At 46.7% G+C, this 19,831-nt stretch overlaps 1 protein-coding gene across 2 annotated transcripts in view; it reads left to right on the top strand.

Annotated features, from left to right (window-relative positions):
- RFX4 (regulatory factor X4) overlaps positions 1-12,691 on the top strand; it is a 153,652-nt gene extending 140,961 nt beyond the window's left edge. For both annotated transcript variants that reach the window (XM_005893685.3, XM_005893687.3), the window contains 3 exons: positions 862-1,024; positions 2,701-2,839; positions 11,194-12,691. In XM_005893685.3, the coding sequence (XP_005893747.1) occupies positions 862-1,024; positions 2,701-2,839; positions 11,194-11,466 (575 nt within the window). In that variant the 3' untranslated portion in view covers positions 11,467-12,691. The remainder of the gene's footprint in view (positions 1-861; positions 1,025-2,700; positions 2,840-11,193) is intronic.
- Positions 12,692-19,831: the final 7,140 nt, after the last annotated feature.

Here is a 19,831-nt window from a genome sequence, read left to right as displayed (position 1 = left end):
GGTGAATTCTACCAAAAATTTAGAGAAGAGCTAACACCTATTCTACTCAAACTCTTCCAGAAAATTGCAAAGGTAAACTGCCAAACTATTCTATGAGACCACCATCATCCTAATACCAAAACCAGACAAAGATGCCACACAAAAAGACAACTACAGGCCAATATCACTGATGAATATAGAAGCAAAAATTTCAACAAAATTCTAGCAAACAAAATCCAACAACATATTAAAAAGATCATACATCATGACCAAGTGGGCTTTATCCCAGGGATGCAAGGATTCTCCTTTTTCTTTTAAAATTTTCATTGAAAACCCTTTGGCCACCAGTCTCTGTACTAAGCACTGGTGACCCAGTGGTGGGCAATATAGGCAAGGCCCCTACCCTCATGTAGCTGACAGTCTGGTGGGGAGGGGGTTCAGATGTTAATTCAATCACACTCATGAATGGCTGTAAGGTTATAAATTGTGGTAGGCACAATCATGCTGTATGGGACCTGACTTAATGGGATCTGGGGTTAGGAGACAGCTTCTTCATATTGAAATAGGAAGAATGAGTGAGTACTTAGGGAAGACTGAGGGTTCCAGGCAGTGGAAATGGCTATGCAAAGGCATGTGTAAAGGCCTTGTGGTGCTGGGAACTGTGGTACTCCGGAAAAATGAAAAAAAGCTATGGTGGCTGGATCAGAGGTACAAAAACAGGGAGTGAGGGATGCTTCTGGTAAGGTCAGCAAGAACCAAGACACAGGATGTGTAAAGATTCTGGCTTTCAGCTAGAGAGCAGTGGGAAACCAGTAGCATGCTAGGGAAGAACTGGGGGAGTGAGAACTGCTGGTGATGGTGCATCTTCGCTTATCTTTGCAGGAGCAATGCAGTCGTACACGTGGTCTCTAACGTACACGGTGACAACAGCAGCAGGGTCCCCGGGTGAAAACTCTCAACAGCTGCCCTGTATGCGGAGCACACACGTGCCTTCCTCTTCGGTCACACACAGGATACCAGTTTATCCCCACAGAGAGGAGCACGGGTAGGTGGCTTTCCTGGGATGTTGTTTTACTTTTGCTTTGAAAGGGCAGGGTTTACTCAGCAGTGGTTTCCGCAGAGGACAAGAAGGACTTGCCCTTTGTTGAGGTCTGCCCACACCTTGTGCGACTAGCTTATGCAGTCCCCTCAACAACCAGATGAGGTGGGCAGGTGACCCACTTGACAGATGAAGAAACTAAAGCTGGACTAAGTTCACTTCCTCAGGCCACATGGCTGCAAAGGGTGGGGCTGATTGAGACTCTGCCTCCTTTAGGAAAGAAAATGGAAAAGTCCCTTTCACCAGCTCCCCTGGGTGGCTACTTTATAGGCATATAACATACAACTTCATGGTGGGTCCAAGTCTCAATCAGCAGGGGGCTTCCCCACCCAAGGCTGGGGGTCCCTGGAGGACAGGGCTTACTCATGGGGTTCAACTCCAAGTGGGTTCCAGTGGTGATTTGGACCCTGAATAAATAAATCATTTGTTTTGCCCATATTTTCCCCCAAATCTGTAGTGGTGTTACTGTGATGAATAAGTTACAAATCCCCTTAAAAGGGTAACCTGAATCATAGCAGCTTTTTGCCATTTTGCATTGTCTTTATGAAAAGACCTTCCTCCTCCAGTGTCTACTGTGCCCTGATCTGAGAAACAGTGATGATGTTATAAAGGGCCCTCCTTCTCAAGAAGGTGAGACTTGGCTCTGAGGGCACAGTGAGCCTCACAAACCAGGTTCCAACAAACCAGCTGTGGGGGACACAGGAGGGGAGGGAGGAGGACCACTCAAGTCCCTTCCATGCAGTAACTGAGGCCTGACTGTGGGCATACTTGGAGTTAATTCCAAAGGCTCAGGTGACCCTGCCAGTCAGTGAAACAGCCATTATTTTCTCAGGGATCCCCTGAGAGTATTTCCCCCACACATTCAAAATCTACTTAGAATTGTTTCAGAGAGCTTTCAATTCTGCAGAAATGGCAGCACAGACACTCATGTGGTCATACACCAGCATCTTTGATGTAAAGATGTTATTAAGAATAGTGGTAACAGTGTTCTATGTTTCCAAAGCAGTATCCTATGTTTACAAGGTGTCTTCACATATACGACTCTCAGAGTAGCCAGGTGCAGCATTTTTTACAGATGTGAGAAACAAGGATGCAGGTAGCCCAAGGCCCCACAGCTGGGAGCTGGTGGAGCCAGGCTTAGAACCAGAGGCTGATGCCTGGTTGGCCATGGTGTTTTCCTCAGGAGAGAGCTCAGAGAAACACACTGCATCCTTCCCCAAGATGGAGAAGCAGAGGCCTGAGCAAAACAAAAACATAAGTCCCAAAGTAATTTCTTCTTTTTTTTCCTATTTGACTTCAGGCTATAATGTGGGGCTTTTTACCACAACAGGAGACAAGGTCTCCATCACTAATGATGTTTTGCTCAGGGCTGGTTTTCATTCCCTGCGCACTCACTGGGTGGTGAGGGAGGTATGCTAAGGCGAGAAGAAGACCCACCTGGGAGTTTGACACTATCACAACAAAGCCACAGAATGGAGACGGTAGGAAACAAGGAGAAAAAGAAAAATGAAAAACAAAAAGAAAGAAATGAAGGAGTAGATGAGGTTGATTTTTAAAGGTGTCAAACTGCTTTGTTCTCCCTGCCATTACTCACAATATTCCATGCGCCTCCTGCATTTTAGATACACGGGAAGCTATAACTATGGGAGCTATGGCAACCAGCATCCTCCCCCGATGCAGAGCCAGTACCCAGCTCTCCCGCATGACACAGCCATCTCAGGACCGCTCCACTACTCCCCGTACCACAGGAGCTCTGCGCAGGTGAGTCGGTGGTCCTGCTTGCCTGCCCAGGCCTTGGTGAGCTTGGTACCAGGTCTAGTCAACACAATAAGCACCTTCTGCATACTGTGTGTGCAGCCTCTGTGCCTCCAAGGGAAGGCTGGTCTTTTCCTCAGTGCCACTTCGTCCCTCCCGTGGCTGCCCACAGTGGGTGCTCAGTCAGCGTCATCCCAACTTGCTTTCACGTACGTGGGTACCGACCATGTGCCTCTAGTTCTGTCCTCCCTTTGACCTTTCTCCTGGGAGCCAGTCAGCAGTGAGGTCTCTTACCCTTTTTTCGGGCAGCCACCTTCAGACTGGATCTTTTGTCTCCTCTCCCATTGCCCCTTCCCGGTGCAGTCAGACCTTTATCAAGTGCTGTCAGGATGCTCATCTCAGCATCAGCCTAAATGGTCTCTCAGTTTCACATCTGTTCCTTTTCTGTCCAGCAGCCCAACCACAGACTCTTAGTAGAAGAGTCTTCTTGAAATGGACCCCTAACACATCATTCTCGGGCCTTTGGCTCTTCACTGTCTCACAAGCCACACTGATCCTCTGTGGCCTTGGTGAACGGGGATGGTGGTTTCCGCTGTTACACCAGTGTTAGGCGCTCTCCATGCCTCAGACGCTTTGCTGTCTACTGGCCCCAAACACAAGTGTTACCAGTTCCATCCAGTTCCGCATCCTTGGTGTCTCTGGACCCTCACCGTCCTTGCCTCAGATCAGGTCTTTATCTAACTTAGACGGTGACCAAAGCCCTCCCATCTGTCTCTGTGTCGGTAACTCGTCCCATCCTTGGTCCGTCCTCAGTACTGCAGCTGAGAGAACCTTTTGGGTAAAACAAAACAAAACAAAAACCTGGCCACAACACTCTTCCTCTTTTGCATATCATCGCTTTGAGGGTCAAGTTCAATTCCTTAGCACGTCTCTCAAGACTCATGACCATCTGGGCTCTGCCTGCCTTTCTGGCCTACCAGCCACACCCAACCTTTGTCCCTCCATGCCAGTTCATGTGCAGCTCCCTTGGGTCTTTGCAGATGCTGTTGCCTCAGGCTGGGATTCTCTTCCTCCACCTCTTCTGCTTATTGTTCAGGACAAGCATCCCATTTGCTGACACTGTCCTTGTCCTTCTTCCAGAACCATATTAGGTGCCACTCCTCTGTACTCAAATGGTGCATTGGGCTTTCCACTATTGGTATACTTCTCATCACTGACTTTCCTGATACCTGCAAGAGACCCCAAAACTTCTTGAAGGCAGAAATTAAGTCTAGGATCCTCAGGTCACTACACTCATCAAAAAGAAAAGCTAACTGTTACTGAACACTGTCCTGTGCCAAGCACCTTCCACATCCCCATGGTAACCCTTGCAGAAAGGAAGTGAGGGTAACTTGGTCGAGGACTTAACCCCAGGCAGCGTAACCCTAGCTGTACAGGCTCCTGAGCCCTAGCCTCTGTCATTTAGAGAGAGCACTTGCTGCTTAATTTAACAGAGGAGTACACAGGAGGTGGGTCAGCAGAGACAACTGTTGTGTGAGGCAAGCAGAGAGGGAGCCACGGTAGGTCTGGGAGACATGATGAGAGTTCAGCCTAGGAAAATGCTTCTGCAGCACTAGTGAGACCAGGAAGTAGAGAGGGGACTGGGAGAGCAGGGAGGCTGCCAGGGAAGCACGCACAGGAGTCTTAGAACAGAGGTGGCAGGATGTGAGCTGAAGTGGAGGCTGCAATTACATCAGCTGTCAGCATAGACTTGCCTCCGAGGGAGGGCACCGAGCAGTGTAGCCACAATAAATGGGCACTTGGGGCAAACAGGCATCTGTTTTGATTTCTATCCACAGTCCCAGGGGAGCCCTGGGACAATCCCCAGACAAGCCAAGAAGTTGATTCCTCTAAACCATCACCTGGGGCATTATTATAGGTCTCCATCTGCGTCACACGGAGACACCCGCTCCCTAGGTCCTGCTTCTCTTGGGACCAGGGTCTGTGCTCCCCACGCTGACCCCCTAAATGACTAAGAGCTGCCGCCATAGACTGGGTCACACTTTCACAGTATAAGCAGCCCATCCATCCATCCATTTATTCATTCCCCCATGACCGTCAAGTACCTACTATGTGGTAAGCACTGCCCTAGCCTGTGAGAATACAGGGAGAAGGAGATGGAGGCAAGCCTGCTTTGAGAGAGCTTCCACTCCAGTAGGAGACCCTGGCGAGACCAAGCTGAGATCCCAAGCCACAGCTCCCAACCCCCTCATCTCTCCTCATGAAACTTCTGGAGCTGGTTTTTCTGAGTATCAAATTTTTAAAGCCTTTTGCCATAAAAAGAAGCCACGGGCTCCTAAATGCCCACGCAGCCCCCAGTGGTCCAAGACAGGCCATAGCATCCACTGTGGAAACCACAATGGTCCCCAGCTGGAGCACCATCATCTAATCACTCATCCTAATTGGAGAGCTGGGGACTAAACGAACGCCCATAGAGGAGCCGCTGAACCCAGACTGGGTGTGGGAGGCCACAGGGTCCTGTAGCCCCTTCACCACCATGCTCTGTGACTCTTCGGTCCTTTCACAACCTCTGACCCCCACCACATACTCACACCCTGCAGTTTATGGTTAATGCCTCCGTCTCCACTTGTAAAGTGGGGTGGGAAGACGTTTAGTTACACCACATCTCTGCCCAGGTTGATGGATGAGGTCAGGGTTTCTCCTGGGGAAGGTACTATCTAGTACTTTCTAAATCCCTCCTTTTTTTTTTTCCACTCACATTGATGTACTGTTGAGGCACTTTGAAATACATAGGCTCACTCAAATCTCAGAGCAACCTCCCAAAGAAGGCATTTTCCCCACTTTTTAAAGATGAGGAAAACCTCAGAAGGTAATCTGCCCCAGGTCATGCATCCAGTAAGTGACCAAGCAGATTCAAAGGCAAATTCTCCAAATCTCAACCCCAAGCCCGTGGCACTGAACACTACAGGGTGTGTGTTTTGGAGGGCAGGAGGGAAATTCAAGAGGTTACTGCAGCTATTTTCAATAAGCTTCAGGTTCCCAAAGAGAAAAAACACACACCAAGATACTGTATTTCTTCCCTTTCCTGGTTCTGTGGTTTAAGGTTGACCACAAAGGAAAATCTACTGTAGGGCTAATTAGTTTTAGCTTCCCAGAGCAGAGGTCAAGCCATTCCAATCCTGAATACCAAATATCACACTTCATTATAGCAGACTCAGTGGGGAAAAGATTAGTCTGAAGTGAAGAAAAATCATAATGATAAAATATGGTTAAAGAATGCAATTGGTCATTAACACAAGACACTATTTTCTGCAAATAAATGCCTACTATGTTAGTCTTAAAGAACTAATACAACATCTTTGTGAAGTCCAGTTATTGCAGACACCCCAGCATTTATATACTCAAAATAATGTGAAGTCATTTGTTTTTTGAACTATGGTACCGTGTGCCCTTGTTTCTACTATTCATTTGTACAAGACATGTTTTCTTCATGAGTACTACAGAGGTAAACCTCCACACTCCTGCTTGAATGCTCATAATTCCTCAATTAGCAAGTCCAGATGGATGAGGCTGCACAGGGAAAGGTCTGAATTATTCCAGAAAAACACCCTTCTATGCTGCACTTGTCCCACATCAAAGTAAGTGAACAAGGAACAGTATCAGCAGCCCCTTCCCAGGCGCCCCATCCTCATGCCCAACCAGAAAGAAAACAAACGTGGAACCTCTACCTGTCAGCAGCCGTGAATGTGAACTGGGCTCTTGAGCTCAAAAGCCGTTAGACCAACCATAAGCAAACTGGCTAGAAAGTCACTTATAGTGAACCAGAAAGTTGTTGCTCATTTCTCAGCTGTATGGCCAAGACCCAGTCTTACCAGCTGGTCACACAGCTCTCACAGTGTCTCCAGTGCCTTGATCTCAGAGGCACAGTGATTGCTACAAAGTTTGCTTAGCATGCTCCACTTTGGGGTAGCATCCTGGGCCAAAGGTGAGTGAAAAGAGAAAAAACAGATTTTCTCTGACTGTAGAGCCAGGCTTCCTGAGTTCAAATCTCAGCTCGGCCTCTGATTAACTTGGTGCCTCAATCTCCTCATCTGAAAAATGGGGATAATTCTAGTACTTATTTCATAGGGTTGTTGCAAGGGTTGAGTGATAAAGGTTAGGACAGGGGCTGGCTCATAGTAAACACTATCTGTGTATATTACTATGATTATTCTTTGTAACCACAGTTATTATTATTTTTTGTAATTGTAGAATTAATATCTATCTCCCTCACTATACTAGCCCTGTGAAGGCGAAGGGGTCTAGGTCCTTCCCCTTCTGACCATTATATTCCCAGGACCCAAAACAGACCTGGCTCTTGGTTGGACCTCAGTATACAAGGGTCAGTGAATAACGGGATGAATGGATCCTTACTCTGGCAGTAAGTTTTGTGTGACCGCAAGATCATTTATCCCTCTCTTGACCTCAGTTCCCTCAACTGTAAAATGAGAGGTGGGATCAGATAGTCAATCACTTAGGGCTCTTCCTATCATTAGTGGACCACGAACCTATGACTCGAGGAAGAATAATATTCATAATTGCAACTATGTTTTGAAAACTTATTGTGTGGAAGCTCTGGGGCTTCTCAGGTGGCGCTAGTGGTGAAGAACGCACCTGCCAATGCAGGTGACATGCAATATGGGCTCGATCCTGGGTAGGGAAGATCCCCTGGAGGAGGGCATGGCAACCCACTCCAGTATTCTTGCCTGGAAAATCCCATGGACAGAGGAGTCTAGCGGGCTACAGTCCATGGGGTCGCAAAGAGTCGGACACGACTGAAGTGACTTAGCACGCACGGACACACTGTGTGGAAGCTCTAAGTATTTCACATGTACTAACTCAGTTAATCTTGACCCAAAAAGCTCTGCAGATGTGGACCGTCTGGCACAGATTTGGGGGAGCTGTGTCCTGGGTGGGGGACGCCTGTTGGCAGGACTTTGGGCAGTAAGAGCCGCCTTTCATGGGAAAACAGGGGGCCACCTTTCACCCGTTCTCCAGTAGAGGCCCGTTTGGTGAAGGTCAGGGATAAAGGGCTCATTCTTCTCTCTCCACGTGCAGGAAAGTCAGCGTTTGGTGTGAGAAGTCACTTCTCAAAATAGAACTTCCTAATATGGTTCCAAAGAGGCTCAGGGTCAGTCTCAGCAGAGATGGACTCACACCCTGGTCCCTTGAGGGAATCTTTGCCCACTTGTGCACACACACACCCACACATGCCCACAGACACCCCTCACGTACCTCCCACAGGGTGGGGACTGGGGACTCACCTCCATTTTCACATCAGTAGCAACAGTCCTTGATCTGACCTAGAAAAGGGTAACTTCCAGTTAGGGCCTTCAACAAAAAGCGCTTTTATCCTGGACAGAGCTCCGGGGACCCCTGGGTTTGTGCCCAGCATCTGGAGGAGCCCCGTGAACCCAGATGTGAAGTGTGAGAGGTGAGGCGGGTGCTCCCACTGGACGGAAGAGCAACTTCACTGGTGGCTTTAATGGCCGGGCTGGACAGCCGGCACTCCAGCCTCTCAGCTTTCAATGGTCTCTTCACCAAGGGGAAGACGAGGCACTGACTCATTTGCAATTAGCTGACCTAACGGGACAGAATTTTCCAGGCCGGATCCTGTGGTAACAGAATTTTATTGTCACACTGGGGATATTTTGAGCCCGTCTCATTTCCAGGCAATTACTCTTTTGAGCCTGTGACACAACCCCTGGGCACAGCTGCATTGAGGGGCCTTGATTTGGCACAAAAGCCACACTCTCTTGGGTTCTGTGGGGAGGAGGCTGCGAGTCCACGTAGTGATACAGTCCCTACACAGGCCAGGCAAGCGAGGCGCCTCTCAGGAGCATCAGGCTGAGGCCTGGTTGGAGTTACCAGGCCCTGTGGTCTGCAGGGGGAGGAAGGTACTTAAAGGCAGAGTGACAGAGAGATTCAAGTTTAATGCGCTGTGTTCCAAAGGAGAGTCTTCCTCTCTGAATTCTCTGGACTACAGTTGTGTGGTAGCTCCTGCCTTGTTTGGGCCAGACTGAAGTTGTGGGGAAAGAGCTAGCCCAGGCCTGGGCTCCCCTGCCAGCTCATCCACTAGCTCACCATGGGCTCTGCACCTCATCCTAGCTGGATCCTAGCTGTCTCATCAATGCAACGTGGGGTCGGAGTACATGACCCCTGAGGTTATTTCTAGCGGTAACAACCTAGGGTTCATTTGCCAGATAGTAATGTGGCACCTGCTAGGTACCAGGCATCATTCCAGATGTTGGGAACACGGTGGGGAAGATGACACCGCCCCATCAGGAGCTTAGGAATACAAGCCAGTGGGAAGAGATACCTGACAAGCAGGATGCTAAGATCCTGCCTCGAGAGGTGAAGGTGGGGCACTAGCTTGGAGAGACAAGATGTCCAGAAAAGTCTCTTTGAGGCGGTGACATTTGAGCTGAGACTTGAAGAATGATGAAAGGGCAAGCAGGGAAGGGGCTTGGAGGGAGGGGTGGGAGAGACGTGCTCCAGGTGGAGGGAACAGGTGGGACAAAATACTCTGAGATGGGAACCAGCCTGGCATGCCTGAGGGCCAGAGAGGAGGTCTCTGTGCTAGGGAGGGGACATGTATCTGAGGAGTTTACTAGAGAGGCTATTGGGAGGGGGGAGCAAACTTTTGGGAAAAATTAAAGACCATTTTGTAATAATATGCTTTACTATTACTTGTTTAATACCTGGGGGCTCATTATCTTGGTCAGGACCCAGTCTTATCATGGTCTCTTTGGGGTTCAGAGGGGCTGCCACACACACACACACTCACACACAGAGCCGCTTTGGGGAGTATGAAAGCCTCCGGAGGCTCCTGTGGTCTCCTTGGCAACAGCCCTGGGTGCCTCCTCTCCCCTGAGCTCCAGATACCACCTCCGCCCTTCTCACTCTTTTCCTACCTGTTCTTCTGACTGTGTAAGGCAAGCTGTCTCTCCTGTGGAAGACCAAGCCCTCACTACCGGACCTTGGAGCCCTCCTTCTTGACCTGTGAATAGCTGGTTCTCTTCGCTTGCTTTGGGCCTAACAGCCTTCCCCCACTGCCCCTCGGGCTCCCACTCAAAAGGCAGAGAACAGTTCACTTGGCCCCCTCGACAACAGAGAGCAGCCATTGCTGTCATAACCCCTTCTCCTGGCTTGTCTAGACTTCAGTCTGTCTGTCTCCCTCACAGGAGGCAGCCTCCCACCTAATCCCTCGGGGCTCCACTCTCCAACTGTCAGGGAAGACAGATGGGAGAACAGAAGACTTCGCACATTCACAGGCAGACTTTCTCCCTACTCGCTGCCCTTGCCATCCTGGCTGACTGGCTCCTGTTCATGTTGGCGTGGCCCTTAGCACAGCAAGGAAATCTTTGTGTCGACCAGCCTGTAAACGCAGAGCTCTAGCAAAGGGAGCCCAGAACTCCTCCCCTTCCTCCCCTCTCATCTACAAAAAGCAGCTCGTTTGCATAGCTGTCTTGGAAACTGAAAAGAATGTAAACGAAGCAGCTCTTTGGGGCACTCTTCTTATTTCTGATTCTTTCTAGAAATGGGTTTTTTTGCCCTTGTCTGGTAGCTATTAACACCTTTTTTCCTGACCTGTACAAAAGCACCTTCCTCCACTCCCAGGGGCTTATCTCGACTCCTTCCAGGTTCTTACCAAGGCCAATAACTCACCATCCTATCTTCTAGGACTCCAGTGAATGTGAACCTAAAAGAGATGTTCTCTAAATGATAGGCACTAATAATAACCTTCGACACTGTTGACTTGCTTCCTCTTCAAAAACCTGCTTTTAGGCTGCAGTTCATAAGTGGATTCAATTGCAAAATGCTATTTTTAATGAGGTCGTTGTGTTTTTCTTGGCAGTATTGTTCTCTTGGGTTGATGGAGTGGGACCTATCACAACTCCATAAATGATAAAATGATACAGTTCAAACCCATCCATCCATCCATCCATGTCTATTTGGACATACTGTGACTCAGGTACACCCGCACTCACTCTCTCTCTCTCTCTCTCTCCTGTATTCCCAGTGGGGTTATTCATTCTTTGGGGTTTGACTTCCCCAAACATTGCAGATGAAGAGCACAAAGTCTGTATGACTGGTTGAATGAATATCAGCCCAGCTCTGGCTATGAAATGTTTTGCTCTTCTCCTGCTGGATGCTTCCTAGACCAAGAGTCAGTCCTGCAGAATCTCACTGATGACTTCCCACCAACTTTCATTAACAGTCTCTTAGGAATTTAATGTAAACTGTGAACATGACTGATACTGTGTACGTGCAACTTCAAGCTAATTCTAACTTTGTGGAATTTCTTTCCCCTCAACAAGTACCCTTTTAATAGCCCCACTTCCCGGATGGAACCTTGTCTGATGAGCAGTACTCCCAGACTGCATCCTACCCCAGTCACCCCCCGATGGCCAGAGGTGCCCACAGCCAACACGTGCTACACAAGCCCGTCTGTGCATTCCACGAGGTATGGAAACTCTAGCGACATGTACACACCCCTGACCACGCGCAGGAATTCTGAGTACGAGCACATGCAACACTTTCCTGGCTTTGCTTACATCAACGGAGAAGCCTCCACAGGATGGGCTAAGTGACTGCTTTCATAGGAATCCATATTTAATATTAATAATAATAATAATAATAATAATAAACCCATCACCCACCCACCCCCAGAAGACTTTATCTCTCTACATCGTAACTCCTGGACTATTCCTAGGCATCCACTTTCCTAATGAACATGAGGCTGGGATTCAGTGCCGGATGAATAAACTTTAGTTCTGAAACGGGGCTCACTAAGAGTCAGTGAGATTGGGTTCCCGTATCCAAGCCAGACTTGACTGTTTGTACAGAGCACTATCTCGGGCAGGCCGACCTGTGACATTTCCCTCTGTTCCATGACTTCAAACCACTCCCAATAAACCACTTATTTTCCTGTTGACAAAAACTCTTTAGTCTTGAAGGATGGATACTAGAGACAGAATCTGGTTGGCACTCTTGGATGGGCACATAACTGACCAAGAGCATTCACCTTTCCATCCGGCTGTCATCTTACTGTACGATGAACAGCCCTCAGAAGTGTCTTAAACATCTCAACTTGCTGGTGGTGTCAGCACTGCTTCCTGGAGCACCAGGGCTAAATGGAGGTGTCCATAAACCCTAGAGTCCCTGTTACACTCATGCTGTCACCGTCCCTGCCTGGTCTTGGAACGTAAGCACTGTTGGGAGGGAAGGAAGAGGCCTGTTCCGTATGCCTTAAGTAGACTGAGGTTTGTAGGGGACCGGTTCTTCTACACACAAGTATTTGTCTTAAGTTTGCACAATGGCTAGTGTCAGCAAAAGGCAGAAGAGGGTTTTCTAAAGTTCTGTGAGAATGCGGACTTATGGCATTGAGTATCACACTCAGCTCTGCTGTATTAACTTTGTGAACCTGAACGGACCAAACTTTTAACTTACCAAGCACCAAGTGTGAAGATGACTTTCACGGTTCCTTCATAAGACTGTAATGATTTCCGACACTTTGATAGAAAAAATTCAAAGCTGTGCCTTTGAGCCTATACTATACTGTGTATGTGTGGAAATAAAAAAAAATGTATTGTACTTTTGGAAAATTTTTTCATAGGCATTTTTCTGTCAGATTTGTAGCAATTTGTGAGGTTTGTTAGAGATTAACATAGGTTTTCTTTCTGTATTATAAAAAACACCAAGAAATTATGGTGGACCTATTACCCTATGGGTAAGAAATAAGTGGAAATATGACATCGGATGTTTTAGCAATTGTTCTGTAAATAAAATCTTTGATCACACCACTCAGTGTGATAATCATGTCTACAGCTAAAATGGAAATAGTTTTATCTGTACAGTTGTGCAAGATATGAATGGTTTCACACTCAAATAAAAGTACTGGAGTGACCTGCTTTCTTTTTGTTCATTTTGTGTTTGATATGACCTCTGTATGTGTGTGTGCGCATATGTGGTTTTTTTGTGTGTGTAATATATATGACATTCTAAATACCTAGGATGTAAGTAGGCAAAACAAAAATAAATGGTCTTCTATGGTTGTGCTTATCAAGTTCCTTGTGATCTTGTCATTATTAAAATGTGGATAGGCCACACATGCAGTCCTTAAAAAATGATTTAGCACCTACAACCTGATTGTAAGAACCAGTCCTACATACAAGGATTGACCTGAAGTTTTCCTGATGGCTAGTGTCAGCAACAGAGAAGGCAATGGCACCCCACTCCAGTACTCTTGCCTGGAAAATCCCATGGACGGAGGAGCCTGGTAGGCTGCAGTCCATGGGATCGCTAAGAGTTGGACACGACTGAGCGACTTCACTTTCACTTTTCACTTTCATGCATTGGAGAAGGAAATGGCAACCCACTCCAGTGTTCTTGCCTGGAGAATCCCAGGGACAGGGGAGCCTGGTGGGCTGCCATCTATGGGGTCACACAGAGTCAGACACAACTGAAGTGACTTAGCAGCAGCAGCAGTGTCAGCAAAGGGCAGAGCCTTTCAGCTCTTACAAAGGATATTATTCTTCAATGCCAGCATCATTAGGAGGTCCCCTGACACTCACTTCATTATGCTTTAATGACCGCTAGGTGTAAAGATCAGAGAAGGCAATGGCACCCCACTCCAGCACTCTTGCCTGGAAAATCCCAAGGACGGTAGAGCCTGGTGGGCTACTGTCTATGGGGCCGCACAGAGTCGAACATGACTGAAGTGACTTAGCAGCAGGTGTAAAGATATTTTAAGCACAGTGGTTTAAATGCTAATAAACTTCTGAAACAGGACACTAATATTATTAAATAGTTAATAAATATCAACAGATTTTTTTTTTCCAGAATTGCAGTTTGATTCTAGGGCTGGAAAGTGAGGCAAAATTATTAAATGTTTTGCCCAAATGTTAAAGAGTCTAGGATCTATGAGAAATTCAGAGCCATAGATTTCCAGAAATGGCAGTACTGACTATTTTAACTAAAAGGCATGAGAATTCGACAACTCGATTTGCATTTTAAAAGGTTTATTTTTAAAGCCAGGCTCTTACTTGCTATTACATAACATACGTACACCTGAAACTGCTTTGGGGATTAAAATTATACATTTTATATAGTATCCCCTTTAAAAAAATTAGCTGTGTTGCTCTACCAAAAGAAAGCAGATGTTGGATTTCACTCTCTGATGGTAATTAGTTTGATCTTTCAGCCAAGGTCCATAAGTTGGCTTTATATGAGGAAAATAAGGGAGAGGAAGGATGAAATTTCATATTTAGTCACTGAAAATAAGCCTGAGAATAACCAGACCTATTGCTCTCTTTACAATCCAAAGCTCATGCTCCAGAAATGAATCGGTGTAGCAAGTCTGACTTTTGACCTACTAAGCACAAAAAATTAAGCAGTTGCCAAATTCTCTGGCCAGGTAGCAGCAGTACATAATATTGAAATAAACGACACCCATGTACACAAGTAATAACCACAAGCTCTTTAAACGCATAGATATTTAGGCAAAAATAGTCACAACCAACAAGGGCCTGAATCCCGGAAAATACAGTGATTACTCCAAGAACTTTGCAGAGGAAAGAATGTGTTCACAGCACAGCCAGGAACCGAGAGAGGCATCAGCACCGCAGGAAGAAGGCAGCTTCAGGTGAGGCAAGTGGCCCCTGGGCGTTTCTCTCCAGACCACAAGGTACCCATCTCTTGGGAGATGAGTGGACTGCCTGTGTCCCCAATTGTTCTAAAGCTTCCACTTCAGAACAGAGAGGGATATGAGTAAGAAAAGGTAACAACTGCTGTGAGTTCATGACTCAGCTGCACCTTCTCTCCCTCTTGACAGTTCCTAGCCAGTCACCATGACGGCAATGGGCAAGGTCGGCCACTGGGAGTGGGGCCAGCCACTTGTCAGAGGAAGAACAGAGGAGTCTTGGCAATAAAGGGACCCTCCCCTCTTCAGGACACTCTCTGAAAAGGACTCTGCCAGCTTGAAACTAGCTGAAGTCATGAACGGCAGCCAGGATGGCTCACCCACGTCGCAGGCCTGTGGAGTCCAGGCATCCATCCTGCTGAGCCCTTGTCAGGCCTCTAGCATAGCCCAGGTCTGGGAAGAAAGGGGAGCTGTGGCCCCTCGGAGACCACAGCCTGGTTACAGACCAATCAAAAATGTGCATCATCAAATAAACCCAACCTCACTGGAGAGAGGGCCTGAAATCATGGAAAGGTGACCTTGGAGGGGTCACCTCCCCACTCTGGGCCCTGAGCAGGCCTGCTCTATGACTATGACATCCTGAATTACAGTCTGTGTGCTGATGAACCAGGGTGGGCAGATCTGGGTGAGGAGGGTGGACAGTTTAGGGAAAACAAAGAACAGACTGGCAGCTGGGCAGTGATTCAGGGAGGCAGCCACGAGAGAGAAGGCGATGGCTCCACCAGCTGGTGCTAAAGAAATGGCCTGAGGTTCACATCCACAAGCTGAGCCCATATCCTTGCACCACCATCACCAGGCAACACCCCTTCCTTGTATCTGATCCCACTCTCTCTTTCACGACTCCACTGGGGCAGTAGTCTCCTGCTATCTCCCCCATCCTGCAGATCTGTCCTATTTGCTTTAACGTGACATCAGTCAAAATGACATGAATCTGGAGAAGGAAAGAGGAAAAACAAACAGGCTATTTGTCCCAGCTTTTCATACCTCTTAAAGGCAGAATGGAAAGATTGAAAAAAATTAAATCCTAGGAAAGGGCTAAACACTCCCTTTATCACATGGGAAAGAGTGTGGGGGTGGGGTAGCTGTAGAGCTCCTGAAACTCAGAGTTCAGACTTGGTCAAGGGCCTGAAGTATGCAAATCATCATTATTGTCAGAAGCTTAAGGGAAAAATAGAGGGATGTCCTCACTGGCTTCGAAGTGAGGTAAAACCGAGATTAAATCTTGGTTCCACCAGAGATGATGTAGAAGGGGCATTCCTACTCTAAGTAGGATTAGACGTCATCTGTTCTGAGTTCTAGCTGCCCATTAGCATTACTCTATTAACTCTGTAAAAATAGGGATGTGTAGGATTCACCCACAGTCAATAACTGACCTGGAATGTGATGGGGAAATCTTTTAAGCTCTCCAGATGATTCTAATATGCAGCCCAGGTTGAGAAACATGACCTCTGCCACCTTGAAGTTCTAAGATCCAGGGACTGCTCTCCCCTGAATAGGTACCCCGAGTTTCCTTTTTATAAGGTTCCGGTCTGTCCAGAGTGGCAGACACCAATCATCCACACTGTTTATAGTTTCCCCCAGCTGACAAACCTCTCCCTGACAGCACTGTTTTGTTTGTCCTTCAGCCCAGCCCACCTCCCTACCACTCTGCCGCCTGCCCTCCTAACCTGGACCTTCTCTGCTTCGGTTCCTTGGCAGCCTCCCAAACTAAGCCAGCCCTTGTGGTTTCCTCTTCTTCCAAGGAGGTCAGAACCTTTTGTGCTTCATCAGCCTCCTCCCTGAAGCTCTTCCTCCATCCCTCCTCCTGCGTCTCGACTCCCCCCGCCCCGCCAGCCCTCTCTCCCCCATATTTTGCTGCTACTGGTGTAGGTGGGACGGAAGATGTAGGCTCAAGAGTTGAGAAAAGAGCTGTTGCTAGGAAAGGAGTGTGGGTGAAGAGAGAGGGTGGGTGGAGAAATAGGGCTCCCCAGTTTTATTCCTCCCTTTGTCATCATAAATGCCTCCAGAGCTAAAACCAGTTGTTTTAAGAACTATTACGAAAAATAATAAGGTCTGACCGTGACAGCAGGGGTGAGAGAATCAGCTTCAGAACAGCTGCAGTGCTGATCCTTGATATTTATAACAGTCTCCTGATAGACGGGAAAGCCACTGAGAGAAGTTTCTAAGAGTGAATTCTCCAAGGACTACCAAACGGTGCCCTGACCAGAGACAGTATCCAAAACGTCCCGGCCTGTGCTACACCTCGTGGAAACAAGAACCTGCCAAATGTCTTCCTAAGGACAGAAATGTAATTACAACAGAAGGCCAAGTTTTAAATGAGGAGACAAACTTCCTTCTTCTCACACTGAGCAACGCGTGGTCCATTCCTGAACCAGCTCTAGAGGTTCCTGTTCCTGGGGGGTCTGCAACATGCCAGCCCTATCAGAAGCATCTTTCCCACTTTTTATAACCTCCTTGAGATGTCAGTGGTGTAGTCATTTCTGTTTACAGGTGGAGAGACAGAGGCGATGACCGGTTTAGTGTCCAGAGTCAGGATGTACTAACTGCACTGTTCCATTCCAGACTGTTTTCTCTGCTACAGCACCCTGCCTCCTTCCTCCTTCCTACTTTTGTTTCCATGCCCTCCAGCCCCTATTCCTCTCTAAGTGGCTTTGCAGTTTATAAATCAACCTTGACCGTGGTAAGACAACCTGCTGGGGTTGAAGAGAGTTTCAGAAGTTCTGGGAAATTTGTGTGCGTTCAATGAAGGCAGCTTCTAAGCTGCATCAGCTCTTTCTCCCACACCCAAGGTGGCATCCACTCACTGTAAGTTCACAGCAGACACCAGCTTCCCTCCGTTGCTTCCCAGGGTACATACAAACCAATACATTATCAAGAATCAAGACTTGGTCATTCTACAGAGAAACAGGAACAAAAGAAAATCAATAATAATGTAAAAAAAAAAAAAAAAAAAAAGCAGGGCACAGGAGGATTTTTATTACTAGGTCAAAAAAAAAGCTCTGCAGGGGAGATGCAATGAGCCAAGCATTCACTAGAATGAAGTCATTGGAGGGGGTGGAGGAGGGGTGCTGGCTACCTCTTGCTGTTCAGGTCACTACCCTTTGACAGCAGTGGCCTCTGACCTCAACAACCCTACAATTCTGTTTGGACTGACCCTGAAACCCATGAAAGTCAGATGTAGGCAGTGCCCAAAAGTTGAGATAAAGCTGACTAATATGGGAAAAGCTCCCGGTATGTGCCCCCAGCTGAAAGGAGCTGGCAGTTCTTTGGCCGGAGATGCAATTTATTCTGTCCTCCTCCTTTCAGGGAAATGCTAATCCTTCATAGGCAACTGGAGGGGAAGACTAAAAAGTGGTGATGATGAATGACAATAATCCTTTGTCCACTGCCACCTCCTCCTAGGGTTGAAACTTAAGAGTTTAATCAAATGTTGGTAAGTAAATTAATGCTTTACTGCATTAAGAGTTAAAAAGGAAGTGGCGGGAAGAAAGGTTGTGAGAATGTATTTCCTCTGATATGTGACTCTCAAAACTTAATTACAAAGACATTGGTATAGAGTGTGTGTGTGCACATGTGTGTGTAGTGTTTTAGCCTCCTTATTTACATACACACACAAAGGACAGTCACTATCCCCCAAACTCTTTTGTCAAAGCATGTCAGTGTTAAAAACATTAACTTCAAGGTTTAAAGATCAAAGAGGTATGCTAAAATTACTTTTCTATTGTTAAAAACATCAACGACGACAAAAACTCAAGCATTTGTTCACCAATAGTAATAACATGACCTTTATCCCCACATCTTCCAGCATCACTGTGAGGGAGGTTGCATTTTTCATTCCAGTTCAGCTAACATCTGAGTGGCTACTCCATGCCAGGACTGCTGTGCTGGCCACTCGGACAGTCATCTCCTTTAACCCTTACGACATCCTGCAAAGTAGGTATTATCATGTTCGTCACAGTTGAGAAAATCAATGTTCAAAGAAGGCAAGTAGAATCTTTTGGCTTTCAAGTTTTCCTCTGAGATACAAAAAACTGGTTGCCAGAATGGTTTTAAGGAATTTGACAAATGATGGGCTTCTGAGACTCACGCGGTGAATTGGGACTAAACACCAGGTTTTCCAATTCCCAGTCCAGCTCTTTCGCCACATTACAGCACTGCCACCCAAAGTGCTGGGTTTTCCCAAGAGGTGTTTGGATGGGAGTCCAAGCCAGCAAGATGCAAATAGGTCTGACCCACATTCCAGCTCTTGGATAAATAAAAACTCCTAAAGGGCAGAGCCCATTTCGTGTGCTTAATTTGAGAGCCCCACTGTGGACAGTCAATCAGTATTAAACAGCTACAGGTACATTTGCCAAGGACTAACAGCATGGGCTCAATTTTAGCAATTAGAATACTGCAGAGGAATATTACAGAGGAATCTCACACAGGTACTGAAAGGCTGGATCAAGTAATCATAAATTTCTAAGAGTTTAAAAAGAAACCTCTGAAGTCACCTAATTAAACTCTAATTTTATAAATAAGATCCAGAGAAATTAAAATAACACACACAAGGGTTTGACACCAGTCAGCAACAGACCTTTTCCTGTCTCCCAGTTCTATTTATGTTATATGGTATTGTGAGGTAGTTTTCAGGAATGGAACATGTTGTAAGCTGAAACTGGATTGGATGGTTATATAGAGTCATCAGTGATAATGACGTCTCCCAGATTTAATTTTTCCTTATCCTACTTGACCAACTGACCTCTAAATCTCCCTTGCAGGCTTTCAAATTCAGCTAAGTTGGTTTTCATTTCTCAATAAGTGTTTCATTAGTTCTGGCCTCTCGAACTTCTCTCTTGGCATTTCCTCCTATCTGCTAGCCCTCTAAGCTCTTTGTAGTATTCTCTATATAGTTCTCCAAGAAGGCTTCTCTGATTATTCTTCTTCCCATAAATGTTTATCTTGCTTTGATTTGCATAATATTTACATTCAATTTGTTCCTTCCTAACAGTAGAAAAGATCTGCCAACTGCCTGGATGCTTCTTATATTCCCAAAGAACAGGATCAATTGATTCTACTTGTTTTTATTTTTTATGGTACCTAAGACAATGCTTTTCATACTATTCTGGGGTTCTCAAGGCAAGAATACTGAAGTGGTTTGCCATTCCCTTCTCCAGTGGACCACGTTTTGTCAGATCTCTCCACCGTGACCCATCTGTCTTGGGTGGCCCTACATGGCATGGCTCATAGTTTCATTGAGTTAGAAAAAGCTGTGG

This window comes from Bos mutus, chromosome 5 (assembly GCF_027580195.1).
Source record: "Bos mutus isolate GX-2022 chromosome 5, NWIPB_WYAK_1.1, whole genome shotgun sequence".
NCBI classification, from domain to species: Eukaryota; Metazoa; Chordata; class Mammalia; order Artiodactyla; family Bovidae; genus Bos; species Bos mutus.
The sequence above is the reverse complement of the archived record's forward strand: the minus strand, read 5'-3'. Positions and strand labels throughout refer to the sequence as shown.